General features: G+C 40.6%; 1 protein-coding gene across 1 annotated transcript in view; it reads left to right on the plus strand.

Moving 5' to 3' along the window:
* Nucleotides 1–26,692, plus strand: part of SDF4 (stromal cell derived factor 4) — a 38,641-nt gene extending 11,949 nt beyond the window's left edge. Inside the window, exons 3-7 of the mRNA XM_075189843.1 lie at nucleotides 8,370–8,506; nucleotides 9,661–9,774; nucleotides 13,218–13,376; nucleotides 16,358–16,533; nucleotides 20,893–26,692. Of these exons, the coding sequence (XP_075045944.1) occupies nucleotides 8,370–8,506; nucleotides 9,661–9,774; nucleotides 13,218–13,376; nucleotides 16,358–16,533; nucleotides 20,893–21,069 (763 nt within the window). The 3' untranslated portion in view covers nucleotides 21,070–26,692. The remainder of the gene's footprint in view (nucleotides 1–8,369; nucleotides 8,507–9,660; nucleotides 9,775–13,217; nucleotides 13,377–16,357; nucleotides 16,534–20,892) is intronic.
* Nucleotides 26,693–27,076: the final 384 nt, after the last annotated feature.

Raw genomic sequence — 27,076 nt, forward strand, 5'->3', positions numbered from 1 at the left:
TGCGGACGCTGGGTCCTGGTGTTTGTTGTGTAGTGCAAGGTGTGCGGACGCTGGGTCCTGGTGTGTGTTCTGTAGTGCGAGGTGTGCGGACGCTGGGTCCTGGTGTGTGTTCTGTAGTGCGAGGTGTGCGGACGCTGGGTCCTGGTGTTTGTTGTGTAGTGCGAGGTGTGTGGACGCTGGGTCCTGGTGTGTGTTCTGTAGTGCGAGGTGTGCGGACGCTGGGTCCTGTTGTGTGTTCTGTAGTGCGAGGTGTGCGGACGCTGGGTCCTGGTGTGTGTTCTGTAGTGCGAGGTGTGCGGACGCTGGGTCCTGGTGTGTGTTCTGTAGTGCAAGGTGTGCGGACGCTGGGTCCTGGTGTGTGTTCTGTAGTGCGAGGTGTGCGGACGCTGGGTCCTGGTGTGTGTTCTGTAGTGCGAGGTGTGCGGACGCTGGGTCCTGGTGTGCGTTCTGTAGTGCGAGGTGTGCGGACGCTGGGTCCTGGTGTGCGTTCTGTAGTGCGAGGTGTGCGGACGCTGGGTCCTGGTGTGCGTTCTGTAGTGCGAGGTGTGCGGACGCTGGGTCCTGGTGTGCGTTCTGTAGTGCGAGGTGTGCGGACGCTGGGTCCTGGTGTGCGTTCTGTAGTGCGAGGTGTGCGGACGCTGGGTCCTGGTGTGCGTTCTGTAGTGCGAGGTGTGCGGACGCTGGGTCCTGGTGTGCGTTCTGTAGTGCGAGGTGTGCGGACGCTGGGCCTTGGTGTGCGTTCTGTAGTGCGAGGTGTGCGGACGCTGGGTCCTGGTGTGTGTTCTGTAGTGCGAGGTGTGGGGACGCTGGGTCCTGGTGTGTGTTCTGTAGTGCGAGGTGTGGGGACGCTGGGTCCTGGTGTGTGTTCTGTAGTGCGAGGTGTGCGGACGCTGGGTCCTGGTGTTGTGTGGTTGCTGTTTTTCTATCATGCTTCAGGAACCAGATTGCTTATTATACCCATATAGGTAAAGAATAATTAATATTGACTACTAAACATATATTTGTTATAGCTTTGAATTAATGCACCTGCTTCCTGTCCTGCCATAGCATTTAATTGAATGTAAATGTAGTATCTCCTGTTATTCACCAGGCTGTTATGTCTCTATGGGACGTGATTGGAAATGAGTAGAGATTTTAGTAAAATATCCGCCTCTGTGTCTCCGTGGACTGTTCTAGAGACACGGCGCGGCACCTTGTATCTAATTGAATTACCGACTAGGTGTACTCCACCTAGATTTATGTGGGGAGACGCCACTCTCATCCCCTTTTAGTGCTGGTATTGTTTCCAGTTATAAAGTGCTCAGATTACTCTTCTGGTTTCTGCAGAAACCAGATGTGTCCAGGAGAGAGAGAGAATTTTGTTTTTTTCTGACCAAGTTACAGGAGAACCTCCTGGAAATTGACAGAACAAGCAGCGTCATGTTAAAGGTCTAACAATTTTGGTGTTACAAAATAATTCTATATTGGAGTGCACCTTTTAAACTAAGTCAGACCATTCCAGGGTTGATTAAATATAATTATTCTAAGGCTATTCTGCTTACTCAGTAACCTTAGACTCCTCTGTGCACCTGGCTGAGGAATGGAAAATAAAGATGATTGAACTGCAGCAGAACGCTATAGAAAAATACGCCTCCAGTATGGAATATTCACTGTCAGAAACATAATTAAGTCATGGAAGTTCAGTGGAACTGTTGAAGTCAAAGTTTGATCTGAAAGGCCCAGAAGAATTTCTGATAAACTGGTGGGATCCGGCAAAGCAGAACCCACATTTCCTTGCAAAGGACCTGCAGAAAGTTTTAGCTCACACTGGAGTCCAGTGTTCATTGTCTGCAGTAAAACAGTTGTCTGAAGAGAACCTTTCTTATAAACTCCTAGCAAAACAATGAAAACATTGTTCCAGTAAGCAAAGTGCTGTGAACTGATGAAAGCAAAAATGTAACGCTTGGTCACATCCATGAAAGCTACATCTGGAGAAAGCAAGTGAAGCATTTGTAGAAGAGATCACCTTGTCTGCTGTTAAGAATGATGAGTGTATGTAAGTGTGTAAGTGCTGTGTGTATATACATACATACATGTTTGTGTTACTGATGTTGTGGACTTTATACTTTCTAACAAGGACTGCCAGCCAAAACAGCCGTAAATAAGAGGTTGACCTGATAAATATGCTAAGAGCTGAATTGTTAAACACTATGCTTTAGCCAATCCTACAGTAAGGGCTCATTCACAGGGAAGCACATTGGCTTAGTGGTTAGCACTTCTGCCTCACAGCACTGGGGTCATGAGTTTGATTCCCAACCATGGCCTTATCTGTGTGGAGTTTGTATGTTCTCCCTGTGTTTGCGTGGGTTTCCTCCGGGTGCTCCGGTTTCCCCCCCACACTCCAAAAACATACTGGTAGGTTAATTGGTTGCTATCAAAATTGACCTTCGCCTCTGTCTGTCTGTGTATGTTAGCAAATTTAGACTGTAAGCTCCAATGGGGCAAGAACTGGTGTGAATGAGTTCTCTGTACAGCGCTGCGGAATTAGTGGCGCTATATAAATAACATGATGATAATGATGATGTCTGACACATTTGCACTCTAAAACTTTAATGCACGTTGTAGGATTTAGAAAACGGCACAACTTATATCTCATCCCTTACACATGGTAAAAGTACATTCTATCAAAATGGAAAACACGCTAAATATATAATCAGAAATGCTTCAAGAGTATGTTGTCACCTTAACGCATTTTGCCCATGTTCCCAGACCATGTGCCTATGAGCCCTTAAAGACCCAGGATTGCATTTGAAATGACATGCTATCGACACTGGAGCTGCTAACTGCCTTATGTAGTATTTGTAACTTGTAGCATGCAGCTTGGTTTTCTAACCTTCCTGGTGGTCGGGAGCAGAGACCATATTTATTTTGTAAGCATGCAGTGTGTTGAAAAGGAAAAACCCCAGACCACTTAGGTGGGTGGTACTCGACTCACTTTCACATGGCCTAGTTTTGCGTACTACTGTATGTGTGTCGGGGGTGCTAACTGCAGATGTTATGAAAGGGGGCAGCACGTTAGGTGCGGTTTCCTGGAGAGATCACTTCTTTAGTGTCGCAGATGAAAGTGTAAAAAAAAAAACAAAACGTGGTTTTCAGCCATTTACACACTACTGCAACATGTAACATGCAACAAAGTGACTGTTTATGAAATTTTAGTTTTGGGAGGCAGACAGAGCAGTGTCACTCGTAACCAGCCACATTTTAATTGTAAATTATACATGTAATGGTTTCTTTTTTTTAGTCCTTTCTATTCAACTGACATCTGTCGCCATCATCAGCTATTTATATAGCGCCACTAATTCCGCAGCGCTGTACAGAGAACTCACTCACATCAGTCCCTGCCCCATTGGAGCTTACTGTCTATATTCCCTAACATACACACACAGGTTAAAGTCAATTTAATAGCACTCAATTAATCTGCTAGAATGTTTTTGGAGTGTGGGAGGAAACAGGAGCACCCGGAGGAAACCCATGCAAACACGAAAAGAACATATCGGGAATCGAGCTCATTACCCCAGTGCTGTGAGGTTGTAAATTGCAGGAGAGCCACAGTAACGTTTTTTAGCCTGGGTGGGAAATAAGTAGTTGCAAAGGTTTTTTTTTTATACGGAGATGTTCACTTCAAGAGTGTGTTTTGGTTTTTTTTATGTTGAATTTGTTCAAGCACCAGGATGCAGCTATCTACATCTACTTGCATGCTTGAAATGTTAAAAAGGAGAAACAAATTACCCACCTGCTAACGGAAGTCTCTCCCGGTGCTGTAGAGCAGACAGGTTGTCATACAATGCGTCTTCTGGCTCCATGTAGTAAACTGAGGATGCTATGAATGGGGGCAGCTGCTTTTGAGAGACTATAAATGCAAAAAGGGGTCTTCCAAGGGCTGTTTTTGTTTGTTGTGTGTCTGTTTTATTTATAGAACTGAATGTAACTTTGGGTTGGTATAGCTTTCACATTCAGTTTCAGTACCACTGACTTATTTAGAGTAAAGGGCCGCTCAATCCTATGGGTTAGATTTACTAAGGGGCGGTTTGTGCAAAGCATCGCTTTTCGGCTATTTTACTAAAGCCCAAACCGCCGTCAAAATGGCCAGAAATGACATTTAAAAAAACACCACTTTGTATGTTCATCATTGCTAAAATCGCAATGGCGATTTGCAAACAGCTTACTAAGCTGGGGTTTTCAAAACCGCCAGAAAACAGCCATCCAAACGGGCAAAGTAAAATAGTTGGTTGTGAATGGCGAGATTGATCAAACTGCTGCTGTTTGATCTATTTTGCCATTCAGAACATAAGATAAAGCACCATTGACACTTAAAATATTTGGAAAATCATTATTTATTGATAAAGGGACAAAATGAATTTAATAACTTATGGGGATTTTTTTTTTAAAGGGACACTATTATAGCATTATGTCATGTGGGAAATGTGAATATATAATATTAACTGATTGTTAATGGTGGATATAATTATTTATATTGCACAATTTGTCATTGCATATTGTCCGAATAATAATTAAATAATTTTTTGTCCCCTTAATATAGTGAATTTTTTTTTTCCCATCATAAGTTATTTAATTTATTTTGCCCCTTAATCAATAAATGATTGCCAACCTAATTTAAATGTCGATAGTGCTTCGATGTTCTGTATGGCAAAATAGTTCAAACAGCATGTTTAAGCTATCCAGCCATTCTGAAGCAGGTATTAAAACTGTCCGGTCCTGTCTTTTGGATGGCGGTTTTGATGGCGGTTTCATTCAAACTGCCGGCGGTTTAGCTTTTTCAATCCGCCATACATCGCCAGTCATTTTAAATGAAAACCTCAAGCTGCCCTATAGTAAATGCGGCAATTTGGACCACTAAACCGCCAGCGATGAATGGTGGTTTTAAACTGCCACCAAACTCGATTCTTAGTAAATCTAGCACAAACTGTTTTTGTTTTTGTTTTTGTTTTTGTTTTGTTTGTATTTGTTTTTTGTTTGTTTTAGATATGAACCACAAAGATTAAATATATTGTTTAGTACTACCATGACAATGTAACGAGGCTCTGTTAAAAAGTATTGGTTATCCGCTCCGCTACAGGCAGCTAAAGTACCTCTGACATTTCTAGGACTTTGGCCCTGATGGGATCTGACACAGGTCAGACAGCTGAGATTACAGGAGTTTGAGATGCTGTGATGTCACTGGCCCCGCCCTTGTGTAGTGATTCACCAATCCACACTGCGGAGGTCATTTAAAACTCACGAAATATCTGATGTGTAATGCTAATGGTTTGGGTGTACGCATGGATTTCTGCAAAAGTAAATAGGTTAGAGAGGAAGATAGATGGCAGCGTTGGTGGAGGGGCAGACAATTGTTCCAACTGAGGGGAGGCCGTGGCTGAGTCCAGAGCGCCTGGTTTTGTAAAGCTGCACAGAAACGAGATCTCATGTGAAGTGGTGATATTGAATTTAGGTAAAGGAGTAGAGAAGGTGGATTTATTGGGGAGTTCCTTGCTGTGCGCTGGGGTTTATGGTCATTTTCACTTTGCCATAAAGGTCTTCAGGTCTCATCATATAGTTTCTAATGAAACAACTTTGCATCTCCATGTTGCATGTAGGTGGACAAGCTCATTTATTCATGCACTCTGAACAGTGTGATAAAGAGCTCTACACACACAAGTACCACGTGCAATCAGACTATCGGTTGTTCCCCCTCCTGATCGGTTTAAGCTATAAATGAGATTAAACCAAGAAGTATTTTAGAAGAAAACCAGAAAATAATAATGAAGCAGGTGGTACTGAAGTGGTTGGACTTTGCCATTATTTTTCCAGTTTTGTTCAGTGCACCACATAAAACCGTTCCACCTCTTTGTACACCTTTACACACCTAGGCGCGCTTCTAGATTACGGAAGCTTCTCCTGAGACTGGAGGGTGGGATTGTACCTTGATGTGGACCATGTGGGCACACTGGGCTAGATTTATTAAGCTGCGGGTTTGAAAAAGTGGGGATGTTGCCTTTAGCAACCAATCAGATTCTAGCTGTCATTTTGTAGAAGGTACTAAATAAACGAAAGCTAGAATCTGATTGGTTGCTATAGGCAACATCCCCACTTATTCAAACCCGCAGCTTAGTAAATCTAGCCCACTGGGTCAAACGCAGGGTGTATTGCTGCCAGCATTAAATGTGTTTCGTAGGTGAGGCCTAATGCAAAGTAAGTCTACCCGATGGCCAGTCACTCTCTGTCTGCTCTCTGTCTGCTGTGTTAGAGAAGCATCGCTCTCCTAACATGGCAACTTGCTGTAGAGGAGAGGAAAAGAATATGGTAGACGCATTATAAAAGCTTCAGTCCTTTATTGCTATATATTGTGGAGTATTGGCTTTACTTGCCCGTCATATACAGAAAAGATGAAGCTGCACTGTCCTTTCCTGTTGTTCATCCTGCTAAGTGGATATCTGTTATGGGGAAAGAACATAGTCTTGTAGTCTGCGCCCACACAGCTAGGCATCTATTTTCGTCATCGCGTTGAATCTGGATGTAGTAGCTTCTCTAGAAACGTCACCACCTGTAGAAAAATAGGTTCTGAAATTTCCATGAAGAGAAACGCTGTTTATTTATGTTGTCACAGAGGAGAATATGTTCAAAGAAACAGATGTGAAAGTTAGTTTAAAACCCTCAAACACAGTGCATAGAATTTTAAAATACATTTTTACCTTCATCCAGAGTTGGTTGCAACTCTGTAAGTTTTCAGCTGCACAAACCATTTTGTGATAGAAGGGGTGCAAATACAATTTTGTTTTTTGCAGGTAGGTAAAACATTTCAATTTAGCTTAGAACAGGCAGCCAGATGTAGAAGACTTTTGCTAAACTCCAAACACCCCTTCCCCCCCTAACCCACCACTGCAGTGCAACATGGTTTTGACAAGGTACAAGATTGCATCTAAGTGAATTTTCTCTTAACTCTAAGGCTGGGTACACACCTGTGCAATTATATTTCAGACGCAATGTCTCTAATGACTTCACCAATGATGGGCGGTCCTGATGAGCATGCCGATTTATGCATATACACCTATACAATTTACCTTCAGATCTGTGATCGTCAGCTGTCATAACCATCTGCTGAAAAGTCATCGTGCCATCGTTGGTCATGATTTTTAGTACATTTGTAAAATCAAATCGGCAGATGCGATGTGTTTGCGGTATGCTAAAACGTGATCGTGGGATAGTACACACTTGGAATATCTTGCGATAATGGCATAGGTGTGTACCCAGCTTTACTGAACCCCTGTGTGACAGTCTTTGTCATGTCTACATGGTGCACAGTTCATATTTGCTTACTGTATTTCTATCACAGATATGTGGCTAGAGCTGTTAAAAGTAACTTTGTCCTGAATCCGTACAAATGTGAGTTAACCCCTTTGCAATGTAGTGTTGCTGAGTATTGTATGACTAGTCGCCCTATATACTAAAGCAGGCCTGTCCAACCTGCGGCCCTCCAGATGTTGTGAAACTACAAGTCCCAGCATGCCCTTCCAGCTATCAACAGGTTGTCTACTGGCAAAGCATGCTGGGGCTTGTAGTTTCACAACATCTGGAGGGCCGCAGGTTGGACAGGCCTGGTCTAAAGTGTTGGATGCTGTTATGTGTCCATTTGTGACCTGCACTTTCACTTGTCTTTTTTTTTTGCGTTCACTGCACTAAATTAATAGGAAATTGGCAAAACGTTAAAATCGGAAATAAAATTTATTATATGACCGAGCACTTTTTCTTCTCTGTTTACCGATTTATTTTTTTATTTATTATATATATATATATATATATATATATATATATATATATATATATATATATATATATATATATATATATATTTTTTTAAACTTGCACAAACTGGAAGTCCTATTAGTTATGTGCAAGTTGGTGTTGCCATTTTTTTATGGCATTTGTGGAAGCACAATTTGCCTGCAGTGGAACAGTGACCAGTTATCAGATGTGTTGGAACACTTGTTTAGCAATTCCAAACAATACCTTTAGCACTAAGCAATGCCATAGCAAACCTGGATCATCAAGTAAACCTGGTAACGTGGCAGGGTTTTTTTTTGTTTGTTTTATTTAGCTTATGTAGTCTAATTAGACCAGATTGCCTCCAGTGACTGCGGAGAATGGTTAACATGATGTGTATTGTTCGTCCAAGTTGACTTGTGTGCGCTCACTGGTCCACTACCATGGTGTGTGGATATTAGCAGCTTAGCATTCTGAGAAGGACGTCTTCTTCTCTCCTTCTGCCAAGCTCACCACGTTTGTCAGCCAGGGATACAACTCACAGATGTTTGTGGTGTCTTTCTCCCTCTAAGGGTGGACTGGAACAAGGATAAACAAGTCAGTGCGCAGGAAATGCAGCGCTGGATCATGGAGAAGACCGAAGAGCATTTCCAGGAGGCCGTTAAGGAGAATAAGATTCACTTCCAAGCGGTGGATCCAGACGGTGATGGTAAGTGGTGATTGGTCTGTTTAGAGGAATGACATTTATTCATCCCAAGAAGATTCAGCCCCAAATTCTCAAAGGTATCTCAAAGGTATGCTGCAACGTTTTGCAAATTAATCACAATAACAGTAAAAATGTAATGTTGAAAACATGTCATTTGAAGCAGTATGTCTTAAACTCACTGCCTTTATAAGTCAAAATATTGTTTCTAAAGACAATGATTTAATAGAGGTATGTGGGACCCTTGTTTCAATTTTAAAGGTTGTGCTTGTAACTGTGTCCAGTGCCTCTATTACGTGGTGTGTTTGTTTCCCCCTCTCCCCCTCCCCCCCCTGTTAACTTTTTGGGGTTAGTTTCTTGTTTTGTGTTCTCCAATTACAGGTTACATTCAGTTAATAAGGCAGCATGGTGGCCCAGTGGTTAGCACTTCTGCCTCACAGTGCTGGGGTCATGAGTTCAATTCCTGACCATGGCCTTATCTGTGTGGCGATTGTATGTTCTCCCTGTGTTTGCGTGGGTTTCCTCCGGGTGCTCCGGTTTCCTCCCACACTCCTAAAACATACTAGTAGGTTAATTGGCTGCTATTAAATTGACCTTAGTCTCTGTGTGTGTGTATGTTAGGGGATTTAGACTGTAAGCTCCAATGGGGCAGAAACGGATGTGAATGAGTTCTCTTTACAGCGCTGCGGAATTAGTGGTGTTTAAAGTAGATACAAAAGTAACAACAAAAAGTAAAATCTGTTAGTTGTGCCTGGGCCCTGTAACTCGCGTACCATGCACATACTCCGTATGTCTATACTCGAGAAGTAGACAATTGATTTTTGGGTACATTTCAAGGGTTGCACTGATTGGGAAGGGGGCAATGGGAAGAATCGTGGAAAACTATTTTATTTTGCTAATTCTGCCTGTTAACCTTGGATAATGCACTTAAGGTTATGTGTTTTACTAGGGTGTGAAACTTACTAGGGTACAATGATTCCCTGTATAACCAACACATTGCAATATGGTCTGTGGTGAGGAAGATCTAATCCTAAACATGAAGAGGGTCCTTTCTAGGCACAGCCTTGCTGTGGATAGTGTCCAACATACCTGTCAGTTTTCATGTTTTCCTAATTGCACTCTGCCCTCATCGTAACGTTCTGATCATCTTCCCATTGCAGGACATGTGTCGTGGGACGAGTACAAGGTCAAGTACCTGGCCAGTAAGGGCTTCAGCGAAAAGGAGGTTGCTGAAAAAGTGAAGAACAACGAGGAACTGAAGATCGATGAAGAGAGTAAGTTATATCCGTAACCACGGGCACCCTCTCTAATATACCTCTAACACAGCAAAGGTTTGTCTTCTACCCCTTTCTGTATTCTGTAGAAGAGATTTAAAAGTATTCACAGGTTAAGTTAAAGTGCACCTTCTCCTACTCCAACTGTGAGTTGACTCCGTAAGAATGGGTCAAGTTGGTTGTATAGCAATTCCTTGTGAGTTCAGGCTGCATACTCCTAACATTTATATTTGTTGTGCCCACAGAATGTCTGCTTCCCCTGTGTAAAGGGGACTAGAACACTTTACATGTCCTGAAAATAGGATTTTATTTGTTATTAAAGGTATATATAATTGATATTTACTGCACCAGGCTTCCAGTGTCTCTACTGCTCTAATTCTCTGTAGAACATGTCAGCAGCAAATACCTCAATATAACTGTGATACTCAAACAAAAAAATCCTGTGACCCAAAATGAGTCCGTTCCCAATAGAATGTATTGTGTATCTGACTATTAGGGGACGCCGACAGTTAAGCACCTGTGCAGTAGACCACAATAATGTCACCTACAGGCTTTAAAAATCTAGGGCCTGATTCATTAAGGTACTTAAATTAAGAAGTTTCTTATTTCAGTCTCCTGGACAAAACCATGTTACAATGCAAGGCGTGAAAATCAGTATTCTGTTTTGCACATAAGTTAAATACTGACTGTTTGTTTTTTCATGTAGCACACAAATATCAACTTTAAATCTCAGTGTACAAGCAAGCTATCAAGTATGTGTGTGCTACATGAAAAAACAGTCAGTATTTAACTTATGTACAAAACAGAATACTAATTTGCACCCCTTGCATTGTAACATGGTTTTGTCCAGGAGACTGAAATAAGAAACTTCTTAATTTAAGTACCTTAATGAAGCGGGCCCCTAGTACGCTTCACCAAAGCAATTGAAGACTTGTGGAAGTGTTCTAAATGCAGCATATCCTAGCAATGGAAGCGCTCTTGATTAGTCTTGGTATAGAGCAATGTCCTTTTAATTCTGAATTTGAATAAAAAAAAAAATACATACAACTATGTAAATTAGAATAATCACCTTTCAACTTAATTTTGCATGTGATTGATCCACTGCTGTTGCTGCTATTTCATTTGTTTATTATTATTTTTTAAGTTATCAGGGAAACTATCCTGAAGCTTTGTCCATATTGTAGTCCTGGTAATGTTAAATTATTTTCTCGTTGGTTAGTTACCTGCATCATGATTTCTATTGCATGTTGTGTAGAAATATACCAGAGGTATTAGACTGTTCAGGACTGGTGTTGTGGGTCAGAGAAGACTGAAAGTTATTCCGACACCGGGTAGCACGCAGGATACAGTGTCTGTGTTTTTGGAAGAAAATACTTTTTGTCTTTTGAATGTTTGATATTTTTAGAACTAAACTTCAGTTGCACAAAGCCTACAAGCCATTTTCATTAATTTCATTGTACTATAGTTCTGATTTGAATCTCTACCTCAGTTGACTTCGTTGTGGTCATGATCTTGCCGGAAACTAACTGTCGCTGGAGACTTTCCCTGAACAGCGTAGGAACGGTTTTACTACCAACGAGTTGGCGTCACCTCCGTTTATTTCATGCTCCTTTTGAGTCACAATCGTAATAACAAAGGCAGCGAACAAAATCTCTAGCGCCGTATGTTTAAAGAAAAGGGAAGAGATACATTTGTGGGTTATATATAAGCTTGAGAAGAGTGCGGTTCTTAGTGTATGTGTCTGTGTCTCTGCTCCATGCATAAAGCTCTTGGTTTCCTTTATTTAAAACCACCGACAAGAAAAATTAATGCTGTGGGTTTGATCTCCCACACTGAATCTCTGTATCTCAGCCATAACACAAGGTTTCTCACGTATTTATATTTAAAAATAAATTTTGACTTTCTGTTTTTTTAAATGGTTACTTAAGCACAAATTCAACCAATGCCTTTAACATACTGTAGCATAACTTAAATGTCTGGTAACCGTACTGCTTTTGAATTCACCTTTTTGCCTAATGGCAAAAAGAAAGCTGTGGGTTTTTAGTGAAATTTAAAGAGCAGGAAAGAGTATAAAAAAAATCTGCATGTATATGCTCTGAGTGCAGGTCATGTCATACGGATTTGCGCTCTCTCCGTCCATTCAGCTGTGACATGGGCAGGAAGCCACCTTTGCAGGCATTGATCAAGTCATGTTAGGGCACCTGCATACTTTTCCTTAAAGAGTTACTGGGTGAAGGGAGCATAAGAATCCCTTTTTGGTTTTGTTTATTAATTTAAAGCAGCGACTACACAAAGACTTATTTTTTTCCCTTTAAATGGCAAGTTTAATTAACTTTAAAACATGCATCTGATAGTCATTTTATCCTCCTGCAAATAATTATCTCTGTCTGGCAGCCGTGTTTGTTTGCCAACCGCGTAGTCAATCTGCTACACAGACAGTCTCGCAGCTCTCAGCATGTCATGTGATAGCAGACGGATGAGAAGGAGGATGTCACAGTGCAGACAGAGCTGGGAGGGAAGTTCCAAAACCTCTGCTCACTACATTATGTGCCATGCGACTGTGGTTGCCATGGTGGTCCAGAATTATAAATCATTGATAGCAGCCTGAAGGGGGAAAAAAAGAAAAGGAATATTGGAAATGCCAACATTCCCCCCAAAAAATCTCAGATTTTTCATTTGATTGCTGCTTTATCTGACAAATAATAGCATTCCAATTGCAGAATTGAGAACATGTCCTATGATGATTCTCATGGATTACAAGATGATATTCAAGTTGGGTCTACTGTAAAAATGTTCTAGAAATATTTAATGGATTTTATTTTAATATTCAATAACTATCATGGCTAAAGGAAGTTTTATACCCAAATAGCCGTCATATTTGTGTTATTGAGGGGGAACAGTCATGCGTTTGTTTCATAGCCAAGTTGAAATCTAACGTCCATTTTGAAGACCTCAAATCCTCATCGGTTGCCTTGTCTCTCAAAACCATGAGATAATTGTGAGGTGTTGCTCAACGATATTTGAGCATTGGGCTAGTTACACTAGCACATGAGATTGCACCTTTTCTTAACATGAAAGACCGTCTTGTTCATGCTTACTTAGTGGAGCACATAGAGTGAGGAAATATTCCGTGTCTGGTATTTTAAATCGCAAAGCGCTACTCCCAATATATCTCCACTTGTGGGTCCCAGCTCCTACCTGCTTTATTGTCCGATTTGTTTATTATAGCACGGAACACGTGGAATATGCCTGCTAATGTTATTACAAATAGCTGTCTCTCTCTTTCATTAAATGTGTTATTTTAATGTATTACTGAGATTAAGGGTAATGTGCGGCTGTTTTGAAGCTGAGGCCCGCACCTCGCGACCTCGGAAGTGTATCCGGTTGTCCGTTTCTGGTTTAGGTAGACCTATATCAAGTGGCTTTTTCCTTTTCTCTCACAGCACAGGAAGTTCTGGATAACCTCAAAGACCGCTGGTTCCAAGCAGACAACCCGCCTGCCGACCAGCTCCTGAACGAAGAGGAATTTCTCTCTTTCCTGCACCCAGAGCACAGCCGCGGGATGCTCAAATTCATGGTGAAAGAAATTGTCCGCGATCTAGGTGAGAACATGAGCTGACTGTATGCTCCCTTTGTTGTGCAGTTCATAGTCAGTGAGACATACTCGATGTTACTCCAACAGTCATCCTTAGGGAAGAGAATAATCACTGATCCATGAACTCTGTGTGATTAAATAATACCGGGAAACAATAGCATGGAGGTGGTTCTGTTAAACAAACACACAGGACTAAAACGTACAAGTATAGAAGTTGTAAGGAGAAATGTACATTTTTATATGTTTTATTTAAACTTTTAAATAAATTTCTTGTACGTGTTTCTGCAACTAGTAGTGACTGGAAAGTTTGTCTCGCTACACGCGCCCACCTTCTCGGAGAGACAGAAACAGCTTAGTCAGGCCTGGTACGTTATCACCATGATGTAGTGGTTATGGGGAAGTGTTATTGTATGGAAAGGTTTTAAATCGCAATCATGAGGTATATGGGCAGATTACATAAGAATTAGAGATGACACATGTTAGAGGTTCTGTTAGTCATGCAATTACAAAGTGGTACAGACCAAAAATACAAACTTATAGCAAATTGAATGTTGTCCTGGACCCAAAACGATATATGTAAATGTACCTGGGGGCACTTTTAAAGATTAGTCTCCTCCTCTTCAGTTTTACACCTCTACTACTTCTAAATTAAATGGCACTCTCAAATTACCTACATAAACTGTGTATACTCGGATGAATATAAAACAGATCTGATACACGAGGCCGTAGAGTTCAAGGATGGCTGACACTTATCTCTAGAATTCTATATTGAAATATTTATATAAAGGTCAGGAACCTGCTAATGTAAACTTCATCGCTTGTAGAATCCATAAAAATACTAATCGTAATGGCAACTTACTGCGCACTTATGAGATTACAGCGGGATCAAGGAGGCTAGACATCATCATCCTCATAATCACCATTTATTTATATAGCGCCACTGACATAGACAGTAAACTCAACTGCTGGTTTAAGGCATAACATACATGTAAATAGAGTTTGAGTTTATTACCTGACTCAACAAACTTTTTCCTGTTCTTTTTCACCAGAAGTTACTGATCTACTCCAGTTAATCATCTCTCATCCCACCTCTGCCTTATACAATAGATATGATATTACACTAATACTCATTCTAGGGCGAGACCGGCAGTGAGAGTATGGTAGTGATCTTGGATGTGGTGCTCTTTATTCTCCTGTTCCCCTATTTTTCTTTCTGTTTTATATACTTTTCTTTTTTTTTTTTTTTTTTTTCATTTAATTTTGTTATTGAAAGTGTTGGAAATTGTAGAACACCATGTAGGGATATATTTGTGGGATAGAAATAACGGAGTGAAAACAACAGGCGGAAGCTTAGCTAAGTACAATAGGGATCTGTTTATTTTCCCCCTATAATATTCAGATAAACATTAGTTATTCTAATTTGATGTCGAATGAAAGGCCAAAGTTCTGTACAAAACCCCCCACAATATAATAATGTGTAATGTAATAAAGTTTAATCTATACATGGGGAATCCTGAAACTTGGTCATGACAGCATCAATCTTTTTGCACTATCATTACTGGTGGAGATGTCCGTACACCACAAGTCTGTTATTACTCATCTCGGACCTCATCTGATCACCTGTTATGCATAAGGTCTAATGACTCATACTGGAGGCTGTAACCGCTTCGTGCACTTCTGTACAATTGGTGTATGTAAAACACGGCACAATCCCTCTGACTCTGCACTTTTCTGCATATAGTGAAAAATCTGATTCAGACAAAAACAGGAACTTTCAAGAAAAAAATAACCTGACGAAAACATTCATTTAAATGTCCTTGCCTGCTCCGCCCAGCACAATGAGACTAGCTGAAGCTGTTTTTGCAGTTTAGAAGCTGAGCAGCTTCACTGAGTGCTCTAGATTCCCCTTAATCTACTCATGACCAACCACACACACACACACACACACACACACACACACACGTTTTATTTTATTTTGTTTTATTTTTTGTTAATTCCGGAACGGACTGGCTCACATATCTTTAACTCTGAGTTTATAAATTGCTCTTCATTGACAACCCAAGTTGTAGGAACCAATTGATTGATTTGGTGACGGTGATGCCCCTCAGATCACCAGCAAAGGGTGTTCAAAGTGAAGACTGGGGGGATTCAGTTCCCCCTAGATTAGCGCAGCGGTAACTCTATTACCGTTAATACGGTAAAATCAACCCGGATTTCTGCTCAGGGAGCTGTGAGCAAAAAGCCGGTGTTGAAATCACCGTAATAACAGTATTTAAGCGCACTATTTACATAATAACGGTAATGGTGCGCAGGCCGTGTTGCTTTTTACACTAATGCGGCCAATTGAATTCCACCCCTATGTACGAAATGTGCAAGTGGTAACAGTGACTGGTGTTATTGGCCAACCCAGTGACATCACTGGGGGTGAGGTTGGGGGAAGTAGTGTATTGAAGGCCTTTTATCCGATATTCCCTGCCAGTTATACTATTAGATCCTATGTAACCTGAATCTAAAGGCAGCTTAAACTGCTATTCAATCCAAATAACACTGACTTTAATATTATTCGTGTTGGGGATACCCTTACGGAAACCCTCCTTACTATAGATTCTCCATAATGCAACAAAGAAATGTGGAAACTTTCAAAGTTGTAAACCATTAAAGAATATCTTTTTTAAATAGTTTGTAAAAAATAAATAAACACTTTCCTTCTGTCTCTACCCCCATGATACCTAAATAATATCACACACTTTGTGTTCTACTCAAGCATGTTGTGCAAACCCCCCCCAAAGCTCAATTTGGGAATGGGTGCAAAATAGTGACAATATCTCAAAGCAAAAAAGGCAAATGCACATTATCAGAAGACCAAATTAATGGTAAAAACAAAGTGCTAGGCCTACAAATATAGTTACCTGTGTAAATTGTTGTAAAGTCTTCTAATGTTGGCAGGGAGAATAGTGATGATTTGTACCCCTCATGTCTCTTATGCAGACCAAGATGGAGATAAGAAGCTGACCCTGTCCGAGTTCATCTCTCTTCCCATGGGCACAGTTGAGAACAAGCAAGCCCAGGACATTGATGACGAGTGGGTCCGAGACCGAAAAAAAGAGTTTGAAGAAGTTATTGATTCCAACCGTGATGGAATTGTCACAATGGAGGAGCTGGAGGTCAGTAAGCTGCTGGCAGTATGTTTTCTATACCGAATTCCTAACGAAACCACAAATATTGTCGTACTAGTTCATATATAGGGACTGTTAAGGTAAGGCAAGGTCTTGGGGAAAAAGCATGATCAGCGAAACACCCGTTGGCGTTTGCTGGGTATACCTGAACCAGACGTGATGTGTTTATTATTTCCTATTAGAAAACTTTCTACATAGATCTAATTAGAATATCAAGTGCTATACTCTAAATTAAATTATAGCAAACGGATAAACCAGCTCTGGTTAGCCCCTAGAAATAGTGACGCAATGATAGGTAGAGACCAACATACAAAAAGTTAGAGACAATACTGGCTGGGAATCGGGCTAGACTCTGAAAACAGTCATTTCAACCTTGAACAATTCATTCATATCAAAGATGTAATTGGTTAATTGTATAAACCACTAAAAAATTGTATAAAGTGCTGCAAGAAGATTGAGCACTATAAACAGTTAAGTGAGACAACAGCACAACTGGACTTAAAATACATCTATTAGGAATTATATGAGTGGTAATAAAAAGATTAAAAGGTATACCCAGAAGACTTTAATGCCGCTGTAATTCACTACTTCACCTCTAGTTATTTTGCAGATTTTAATATTTAAAAAAAAATAAAATTAAATCTCTATTTTCACATTTTGTATGTACTTAAAGTTAAAATGTTCATATTAAACGATAAGTTAATTTTTAAATGAATTGGGATTTTCAATCGCCAGTTCAAAGAATGTTATAGTTAGACTTAGTGCACTACATTTAAATTCTTTTTTTCTTCTCTAACCTTACAAACCCTAATTCCTCAAGATATTGGTGTGAAAAACATTAAAGAATAGCTCCACTCGAAAAAGCAAAATTGTACTTGCCTTGTATGCACCATTCACAAGATCTGCAGAGATCCCTGATGGCTATTACAGTCCCTCTCTACGCTCCTCTCTACACCTAGTGCGCCGCCCATTTGAAAAAGTGAGAGTCTGTAACCCAACCCCATGATCCTTCTATTTCTGCAAGCTATAGCTAGTTGAGTGGTAAGGGTAAAGAGGATAGCAGCGGGATATCTATTGGATCTGGTGAACAGTGCATGTTTTTCATTTTGTAGTTTACTCTGCCAACTTTATCTGAAACCACTTCTTGTAGTCATGATTTTGCCCCTTTTAAATGCGGCTCACTTTATTAGATGTATGGACAAATTTTGTAGCAGGGCATAGCTGAAGCTCCCTGGGCCTTCATGCAAAATTGGAACTATGCCCCCTCACATTTCCCTAATATCAATAAAGCCCACCATATAGAGACGGTTTACCAGCACTTCCTCTTCTCATGGTTGCACCAAAATTCCAAAGGGTTCTATATGTGCTACACCGGTTGCACTGGTGCTCCCACAGTCGCAGTACAAGTAAGTAGCATGCAGCCCTAAAGCCGTGACTGACAGCTGGGTATCGCTCTTGCTACGCCGCTGTAATATAGTTTCATTTCCTAGTGGAAATATGGCAGGTCTTTACTGGAAGACGAACACCGAAAAATTGATCCATTCGGTAATCAAAAAAACACCTGCGAGTCTGAGCCCTGTAGCCGGGGAAAAAGTGCTATTAAACTAATTACAACATTTCTGTATCTTACAAACTGGAAAAATAGTTACACTATTTTCTTTTATGCCGTTATGTGTGTGTGTTGTGGAAATTCCCACAATGGACTGTCGTATTTGTTTGAAAAAATTACATTTGTGTCTTTGTAGTAGCTGTTAGTTTTACCTTCAGTTTAGCTGATAAATTTGCATTGTACAATTGTTTGTTTTAAATACCCCTATATGGGAATTTTCTGAGAGATCTTTCAGAATTTTGCCAGTATTATTGTTGTTCAGAAATGTGAACTCACCTTTTTTTTTTTTCCCTCACAATTTTAAATTTGGCTTGTGATTCTCTACTTATTTATATTTTTATAACCTTTCTTCAAACCCTCCCAGTTCCTCTGGTGGTTTACATCCCAGGTGCGTTTTACTTTTCTCTCTCTCCTCTCTTCTCTTCTCTTTTCTCTCTTCTCTTTTCTTCTCTTCTCTTCTTCTCTTTTCTCTTCTTCTCTTCTCTTCTCCTTCTCTTCTTCTCTTCTTCTCTTCTCTTTTCTCTTCTCTTCTCTTCTCTTCTTCTCTTCTCTTTTCTCTTCTTCTCTTCTCTTCTTCTCTTCTCCTCTTCTCCTCTTCTTCTCTTCTTCTCTTCTTCTCTTCTTCTCTTCTTCTTCTCTTTCTCTTCTTCTCTTCTTCTTCTCTTTCTCTCCTTCTCTCTTCTTCTCCTCTTCTCTTTCTCTCTTCTTCTCTTTCTCTCCTTCTCTCTTCTTCTCCTCTTCTCTTTCTCTCTTCTTCTTCTCCTCTTCTTCTCCTCTTCCTCTCTTCTTCCTCTCTTCTTCCTCTCTTCTTCCTCTCTTCTTCCTCTCTTCTTCCTCTCTTCTTCCTCTCTTCTTCCTCTCTTCTTCCTCTCTTCTTCCTCTCTTCTTCCTCTCTTCTTCCTCTCTTCTTCCTCTCTTCTTCCTCTCTTCTTCCTCTCTTCTTCCTCTCTTCTCTTTGTACTTTATTACTGGGTAATTAGCTGAACTAGGGGCACATTTATCATTTAACGTTGAAATAGAGAAATGGTTATCAATCCTTATCGGACGGATAAGTATTGATTCATTTCTCAAATTTCTCAAAACCGGAGTACAGAAACAGCAGTCCCGATAATCTGCTGTTTCTGTGAAAAAAAAAATCATACTTACCTGCCTCTTCGGAAGCGCTGTCTTCGGGTCTTCTCCTTACTCTTCAATTGCGCATGTCCAGTTCCAAGAACTGGACATGCGCACACAGATGAGAGAGCTGTGAGTGACAGGGAGGGATCATGTGATCCCTCCACACATGCGCTGTCCAGCTCTGCTCTCCGGAGCAGAGCTGACAGCATTAGATTTCCTCATGTACGCCAGCTTCAGCTGGCGTACATTAACATGACAAGTTCCCGAAAAAAATGTTTTTTCGGGACTTGTTAGATTGCGGCCAGGAGCAGTCACCATTCTGTTGAATGGTGACTGCTCCCAAAAACGAAGAGGGGTGCAAAGCAGCAGATATCCATGATATCTGCTGCGATGCCCCCTTAATAAATTTGCGGAGGACACTGTGGGACCTTAATTATCCGTTAAAAGCACTATCGTGCTTTATTAAATATGCCCCCTAGTGTTTTTAAGTTGCTCTATTAGTGCAAACAATGAAACTGAGAATCGTCTTCTTTCCTAGCAAGTTTTCTTTTTCCCCCCTCTTTCAACTTCCTAGAATATTGCAACAACGAAAATAAAAACTAAAAAGCCCATAAACTCTTTTTGTCTGCAATGTGTCATTATTTTGAGGAACTGCAACCAGTACAGTAGCATGCGAGTCCTAGTTATAATTTCATGTTGTCCATCTGTGCACACTGGGTATCATTTACGCTCAGGAGCAAATCCAGCAAAAGAATTCATATTAAATAAACATCATGTACAATGCAAGGGGTGAAATTGTGTGTGGGGGTTGGGGCTGCGTGCCAGATACACAATGGCTGCTTTGACATGTAGCACACATAGTGAGCAGCTTTATTTTAACATTGCAATTTAGAGTTGATCTAGGGCGCACCCCTCTCCCAACGCTAAATCTGTCCTCACATTTTTAATGTGCCCTCACTCTAGAAGCAGGCCTGGCCACCCTGTGAGTCTCCTGGTGTTGGGAAAAGAGTCCCAGCATGCTTTGTCGGCTGGCTATCTACTGGCAAAGCTTGCCAAGGCTTGTAGCTTTGCAACACCTGGAGAGTCGCAGGTTGGCCCGGCCTGCGTCTAGTGCAACATGGTTTTGCAAATTTGAACCACCTTGCTGGATTTAGTCTGACCTCCAAATGGGGCCAACTATGAGTAAACATAGGAGGATCTCTGCCACCACTTTGCATGCTCTTTCGTATATTTTGATGCTTTCCAAACCAAGGACTTCATACCCTATTTCCTATGAAGTCAAACCTATCCCTTGCCTTTAGGCTGTGCTCCCAGACTATTATAGCGGAGGAGGATTATTGTTCCTCCTGGAATCCCTTTCTTTTTTTGTGTGCCTTTTTGGATGTGGATACAGCTGGTTTTGATCCTGCTCTAAAATTGACCCATTGCCTGAACACAGCAGGTAAAACAATTTGTGCCCTGACTCAATGCTCCGCCTATGCGGTCACTGGTAACTTCTCCGATCCTAGAATCACTTCTACTGGGTCCAATGTTACTAACCCACATGTACTTCTTAGAGGTTTAGGTGGTGAGATCGTTTCATTCTACAAAACAAACCACTAACTTGTTCTGTGTGTTGACAGGAGTACATGGACCCCATGAACGAATACAACGCTTTGAACGAAGCTAAACAGATGATCGCTGTGGCAGATGAAAACCAAGACCACCACTTAGATCTGGAAGAGATCCTGAAATACAGCGAGTATTTCACGGGCAGCAAACTGATGGACTACGCTCGTAACGTTCACGAGGAATTCTAAGTCTGCGATCCTCTATCTGTCCTCCAGACGAGCCTTCCTGCCCCGTAGCTGGAGGAGTGTCTTTGGTCTTGGCTAAAGAACTTCTCTTGTAGTATAATGGGAACGTCTACACCAGTTTTGCTGCTACTATGCCTGTGTATTCTTTGTGTGCAGTAAAGCTTGGGTACATAGAAATCCCCCACCCAACAACCCTACACACCCACACACTTGTGACCTTCATGGCAGAATTTGCACATAAGTAATGGCTTTCATTTGCTTAAGGGGGTATCTTTCATCCGTTAATGCAGTGACCTAAATGACCTGCAGAGCGCGCTCTTTTCTCTGCAGCAAACTATTACTGGTGATGTGGGGGGAATAAATCTAACTAACTGGGATATGGTTTATAATGAGCCGTCCAGATAAAATGTATTATGTCATAAATTTTGAATTTGTTTATCAGAAATTAGCCTATTTATACATACTGTCATTACTTGATGTATGTTTATACAAAAACACAATAATTAATAAGAAAACAATTTGTAAAATGAGTTTCATCATCATGTACAATTGCTCATGTGTAATGTTGTTACAGTATTTGTATTATTGTTATGTGGAGCGGTCGACAGCAGGGCACGGAGGCAGCCATTTTGTGGGCGGGGCCGGTATGCTTGGAAAGGATTGACGTCACTGAGGCAGAAATAAGTGACTTCATGCTTCAATGATGTCACCTGGAAATTGCTGGAAACCATCCTCCATATTGTTTTCCACACACAAAATGCCTGCCTCCACTGTGTTGAAGTGGGCACTCTGTGGGTCTTAATTCACAACATGAGGCAATGTGTCCCAAATCTGCTGTAACCCACAGCAACCAATCCCATTTCTTGTCTTTTTTTTTTTTTTCCTAGTGATGTTTAGAAAATGAAAGCAACGTCTGGATAATATGGGTTACAGCTCATTTGTGCACTTCACACAATTTTATTCAATGAGCTCACTTCTATGTATAAAGGAAGTTTAACATGGATCCACTGGTGGTGGGAAATCACTGTAAAATGAGAATTAATTAGACCTCTTCCTTGGTTATTCTCGATTTGTGGCGTAAGGGAGGAAAAAAAACCCAAAAACTGTGATGCTTTCCTTAATTGTTCTTCCGGATCTTGTGTTCCCCTTCTGGTGGTTGAAATTTTACCGAGAAAAACATTAATGTGGATGTTTTTTTTTTACTTGTTGGGATTCCCAGTTATTTTCACTTGCCTGCTTCCTGAATCTCGTGGACGTACAGACGCCTGAGGTAAACCGAAAGGGAAGCGTAGAACCACATTTCACAGTAATGCAGAACATACCCTGAATACCTCATTAATTCCAAAACTGCCAAGTTACATAGCAAGTTCCACTCACAAGGGGTAAGAAGGGAATAACCATTGTAGTTCTTTACATTATTTATCCAGTTATCTGGTAAGATCTCCGTACCTGGAGTGAGACTGACCAGGAATCCTGGCTCCTGGGCTGGTTACGGTATTCATAATACAGGAGATCCCGACGTCCGTTTTCCCAGCCAGACAATTCTGGTGGCTACGTTTTATTTTTGTCTATTTTTTATAATTGTGTAACATATCATTTATATTCATAAATAAATACACCTATCAAGAGATTCATTATAGGTTTTGGTGTTTTCAGTAGTAGAATTTAAAGAAAAACTGTGTTGTTTTTTTTTGCAAACCATTGTTTCTCCTATTAGAACAAGCAGTGTGTCAGACGTCTGACCAGTCCTGGCAGGTGCGGGTAATAACCTCCGAACATTTTTCATTATTATTGCAAAGTATTACAACTGCCCCACTCGGCTGTTTCTTAATGCCACCCGGCTGGCAAAGTTTTCCTGGGGAGAACACTGCTCTGTATACGTTTATTTCACGTTTGATGTAACATGCTACATGTTCTGTGTGCTCAGGCATATGCAGGTCGGAGAGAGAGCAATGGGTTTTATTGAAGTGCTGCGTAGTCCATATATATGGCAGGGGCTGGCTGGCAATTTTTTTTTTTCTCAATTTTTAGCCCGAGGGGCGGAGACTCGGCTCAGCAGCCTGTTAGGAACATTTTAAAGTAAAAAAAATGCTGGTAACCCAGCCCAAGGTAGCCCACTATGGGACTGACCCTGTGGGGGGCAGATGCACCTGTGCCAAGCCAGCCCCTGGGCAGGAGAGGGGGTAAAACAGGAAGGCACTTAAATATTCTCAAATCACATTCATTCTCATGAATAAGTTTAATGAGGGCATAGGTGTAATCTATTTTCTATATAAAAAAAATATGCAGCAAAATCAACAGTTTTACTATTTTATCACTGAAATAAATGAAATTTGTATGTGATAAGTAGAAAGTCTATAGACCCCAGTTGGTCACACCTCTTGCAATACCCCTGAGTGAGATCTGACTGTTGCGAAAGGTTCTCTTGAAGACAGTGAGCCTTCAATCACTGTGATTTTTCTTATTGGGAAACTAGATAAAAACTGCAATTGACATTTTCTGCTGGTAACATTGCTGGGAGAATATCACCTTCTCTTTAGTTCATTCAAATGTTTGTTTTGAAGATAGCGTCTGCTTTTTGGGGCAGATTCAATTGGCTGCAAGGTGCCGTCGGACATCTCCGCGATGGCTAATACGGTACTGAAATCGACGCTCATGTTCCCTCGCGTCTCTACGGGACGTGAGGGGAAATGAGTGAAGATTCTTTTAAAAACTAACGCGGGTGTCTCCGGAGGTTTATCGCCTGCCCTCGCGCCAAATTGCATCTGTCCCTAAGAGTTGGTAACAATAAACACTGCCACAGGCCTCAATGTGTTCATCAATTTCGCATACACTTGAATGCAGAAAGCCATGGAGAGGAGTGAGAGTTATTTAACATTCATGATATCATCTGAGTATCCGTCATTTTCAATCCTCATTTAAGTTTTTTGTTTGTTTATTTAAAAAGTAAAATTAACTTTAAACATTGTAGTACTACTATGCTTTTAATGGTATGGGGCATATTCAATTGTTAGCGTTACTGGCAAAAGTAACGCGGTGTGCGCACTATTACTGTCATTACGGTAATAGTGCGCGTTATTACCGTACCTTTCACGCTGGATTTAAACTTGCGGCTCAGGGAGCTGCGAGCTGAAATCCAGCTTAGTATTACCATAGTAACGGTAACACTTTTAACGCCGCGGGGGAATCCAACAATTGAATATGCCCCTATGTGTTTGTAATCTGATGCACTGGGTTAAAATTCCAGGGGGGGAGGGGATCTCTAAAGAGATGGGTTGTTTCAAAACAATTCTGTGTTTCTATGTAACTCTATGTTTCTATGTAATTCCTAATCACTGGTACTTCTCCAATCATATATCTTGGTTAAAGAGTTACTAAGGTTAAGACGCCGGCTGGTTTGTGTGACGTAGCTAATCGCGTGCAAAGATTTCAGAGCATCTAATGGAGAAGTACAGAAGAAAACTGTGTACATGGTAAAATCTTATATATTAAAATATATTTGCTATTTTGAGTGTTTTTCCATAACTGAGGCATCAATTGACCTTTAGAGGCATATTCAATTGTCCGCGGATTTGCCGAAAATCCCGCAGTCTTTGCAGGATTACCGTTATTACGGTAATCCTGCACAGAAAAAAAAACGTTTAATTTACTCGCGAGATTTCGCTGCGAGCTGAAATCCAGCGAGAGATTACCGTATTAACGGTATTAGTTTTTCCGCGCTCGAACCCGAGGACAATTGAATACCCCCCCTTAGAGTGTAGAGATTTACATTACTCACTTTCCTGCATCCCGAATGTATTGTATTATAAGGCCCGGGGCTTGGCCACATGGCGTGAGGCATGACGAGTGCCTAGCAGCAAGTCGGTAATGTCTGATTTGGCCACATACATAGGTGGCCAAACGAAGGGGAAACCAACCACTGATCTCAGTGGCCCAGTGCAGTTGTCCTGTGCGCATAGACCAGTAGCGTTCAATTCTTCCAACAGCATTTCCCTCCATGCCTGATCACCGGTCTATAAATTTCGCTGGGATCATTTATTGGTTGCTGCAGTGTGTGTGGCCAGCCTTAAGCCGGGTACAAACACATAATAAAGAAATTGAGGTGGGAGGGAAATTATACACGGCAATTAAAATTGGAGCAGCAGTTGCATAGCTGACTGCCTGGTAAAGGGACACTTATATCGCAGTATTGTAACCTTTCTATATTGGTGAATGTTTCAAAATGACTTTTCATATGTGAGCAGCATATATTGGGGGTGACAATACAAATTATACCTTGGAATTAATTCATCTCTTTCTCCCAATTCTAGGTGTTCTGCCAAATATATATGACTCAGTCTGTCACTGTTGTAAAGTCTGGGGGGGTAAACTCTGGCAAACCAGTGGTCTCCCCTGATTTTCCAGAGCCAATAGATTCTCTCATGCAAATGATCGGTCCTCTAGCAGCGTCCGTTCACTGCGCCCTGTTCACAGCAATGTGAATGGAGCGAGGTATGTTAATAGGGATCTATGATTAGTACAGAAAATTCTTACACAAAGACCTATGTCTGGGGAAAAAAAGCATGACCTTAATGGTCTGTTTCCTGTTTATTACACAGTATGATCAATGATCCCTAAAGTCTTCAGAGAGAACTTCACCAGGCTGTGAATGGGGCGAAATTAAGTCGCCCAAGTGTAATATTAAAATATATATATATATATATATATATATATATATATAAACACCTCAGCTCTACATATGCTGGTATTGTTGCTTGTACGCTATTGAATATTTTTGTATTATGTATGTAATATAGTATTTTTATTGCCTGGCATGCTAAGGGCTTCCCGGCACTATTAAATATGGAGTCCCTAATCTAACCTGGGGCTTTTACATAAACTCCTTTTTTAAACAATTTAAGTACTGTAAAAATGTGTTGGCTAAATGAACCGTTAGAACAGTGATGGACACCTTATTATGTGGCATTACTTAGAATAATCCTAAATTAATATATATTGCTTATGGACTAGTGGAAAAGCAGCATTGTTGAGACAATTACCTTTCCTCCCTGTATATAATTGTATTTATTAAGACCATAATTGATTCATACCAGATTGGCTATTAATCTTTTAAGAATCTATATCGTACAATACTTCCCTACATTAGTCCTAACATCCTTCATCTGTACAGGGACAGACATGGCTCATTGGTCTCTGAGCCAAATGGCCTTTTTCTTATCATTATTTATATATTTTTTACAAGTTTAAATTTTGTTTTTATGAATCGCTGGAATCCAAAATGACCTGGTATTCTCCCTTTATTATAAATTGCCCATTTGTCTTTTTGTTTTGTCAACTTTTTTTATTTTATTTTTTGCTTGCTTTGTCGTAAGTTCACTTGTACAATGTGTTCTCCCTCTAAAACCAGCACCCATTAAAAGTCCAAATGATACATTTACCTATTACTTTCAGATGTCATTTGTTCATGTTGTATTTATGTATGGTGCCTGACTTGGCGGTCTGTTTTGTGCAATTGTTTTGTGGTTCCCTGTTTTGTGTCCTTTTTTGTTTTTGTTTTTCTGTGAGGTTACAAAGACATAAACCTATATCCGTAATTCTCACTATCAATAAAATATTCTTCTGGACTAATTGATGTGTACTGTATATATTTTCAATTTACTGTGATTGGGGAATGACTAAATTTGCATGGAATCCTAAAAAAAAACAGATCAGATCGTGTATGATGGACACCATGGGGGTAAGTGCATAAATTAGCGGGTTGCCATCATTATTTAAAAAGGCAATGTTAAAGGTAAAACCCAATGGGTTAAGTAACTAACTGATACATTTACCCCCTTTTAATATTGCTAATGGTTATTACAATTGTATTTTCTTTGTGTATATTGTGCCTTTTCTTATATTGTAGGAGAAAGTATCCCTTGTTTTTAACAGGTTATTGTACATAAACAGTACTATATATGGTATACGCTTAACAGCCCTTCATATACAGCAGGCTTGGCTAACCTGTGAC

The sequence above is a fragment of the Mixophyes fleayi genome, chromosome 11, assembly GCF_038048845.1.
Source record: "Mixophyes fleayi isolate aMixFle1 chromosome 11, aMixFle1.hap1, whole genome shotgun sequence".
Classification (NCBI taxonomy): Eukaryota; Metazoa; Chordata; class Amphibia; order Anura; family Limnodynastidae; genus Mixophyes; species Mixophyes fleayi.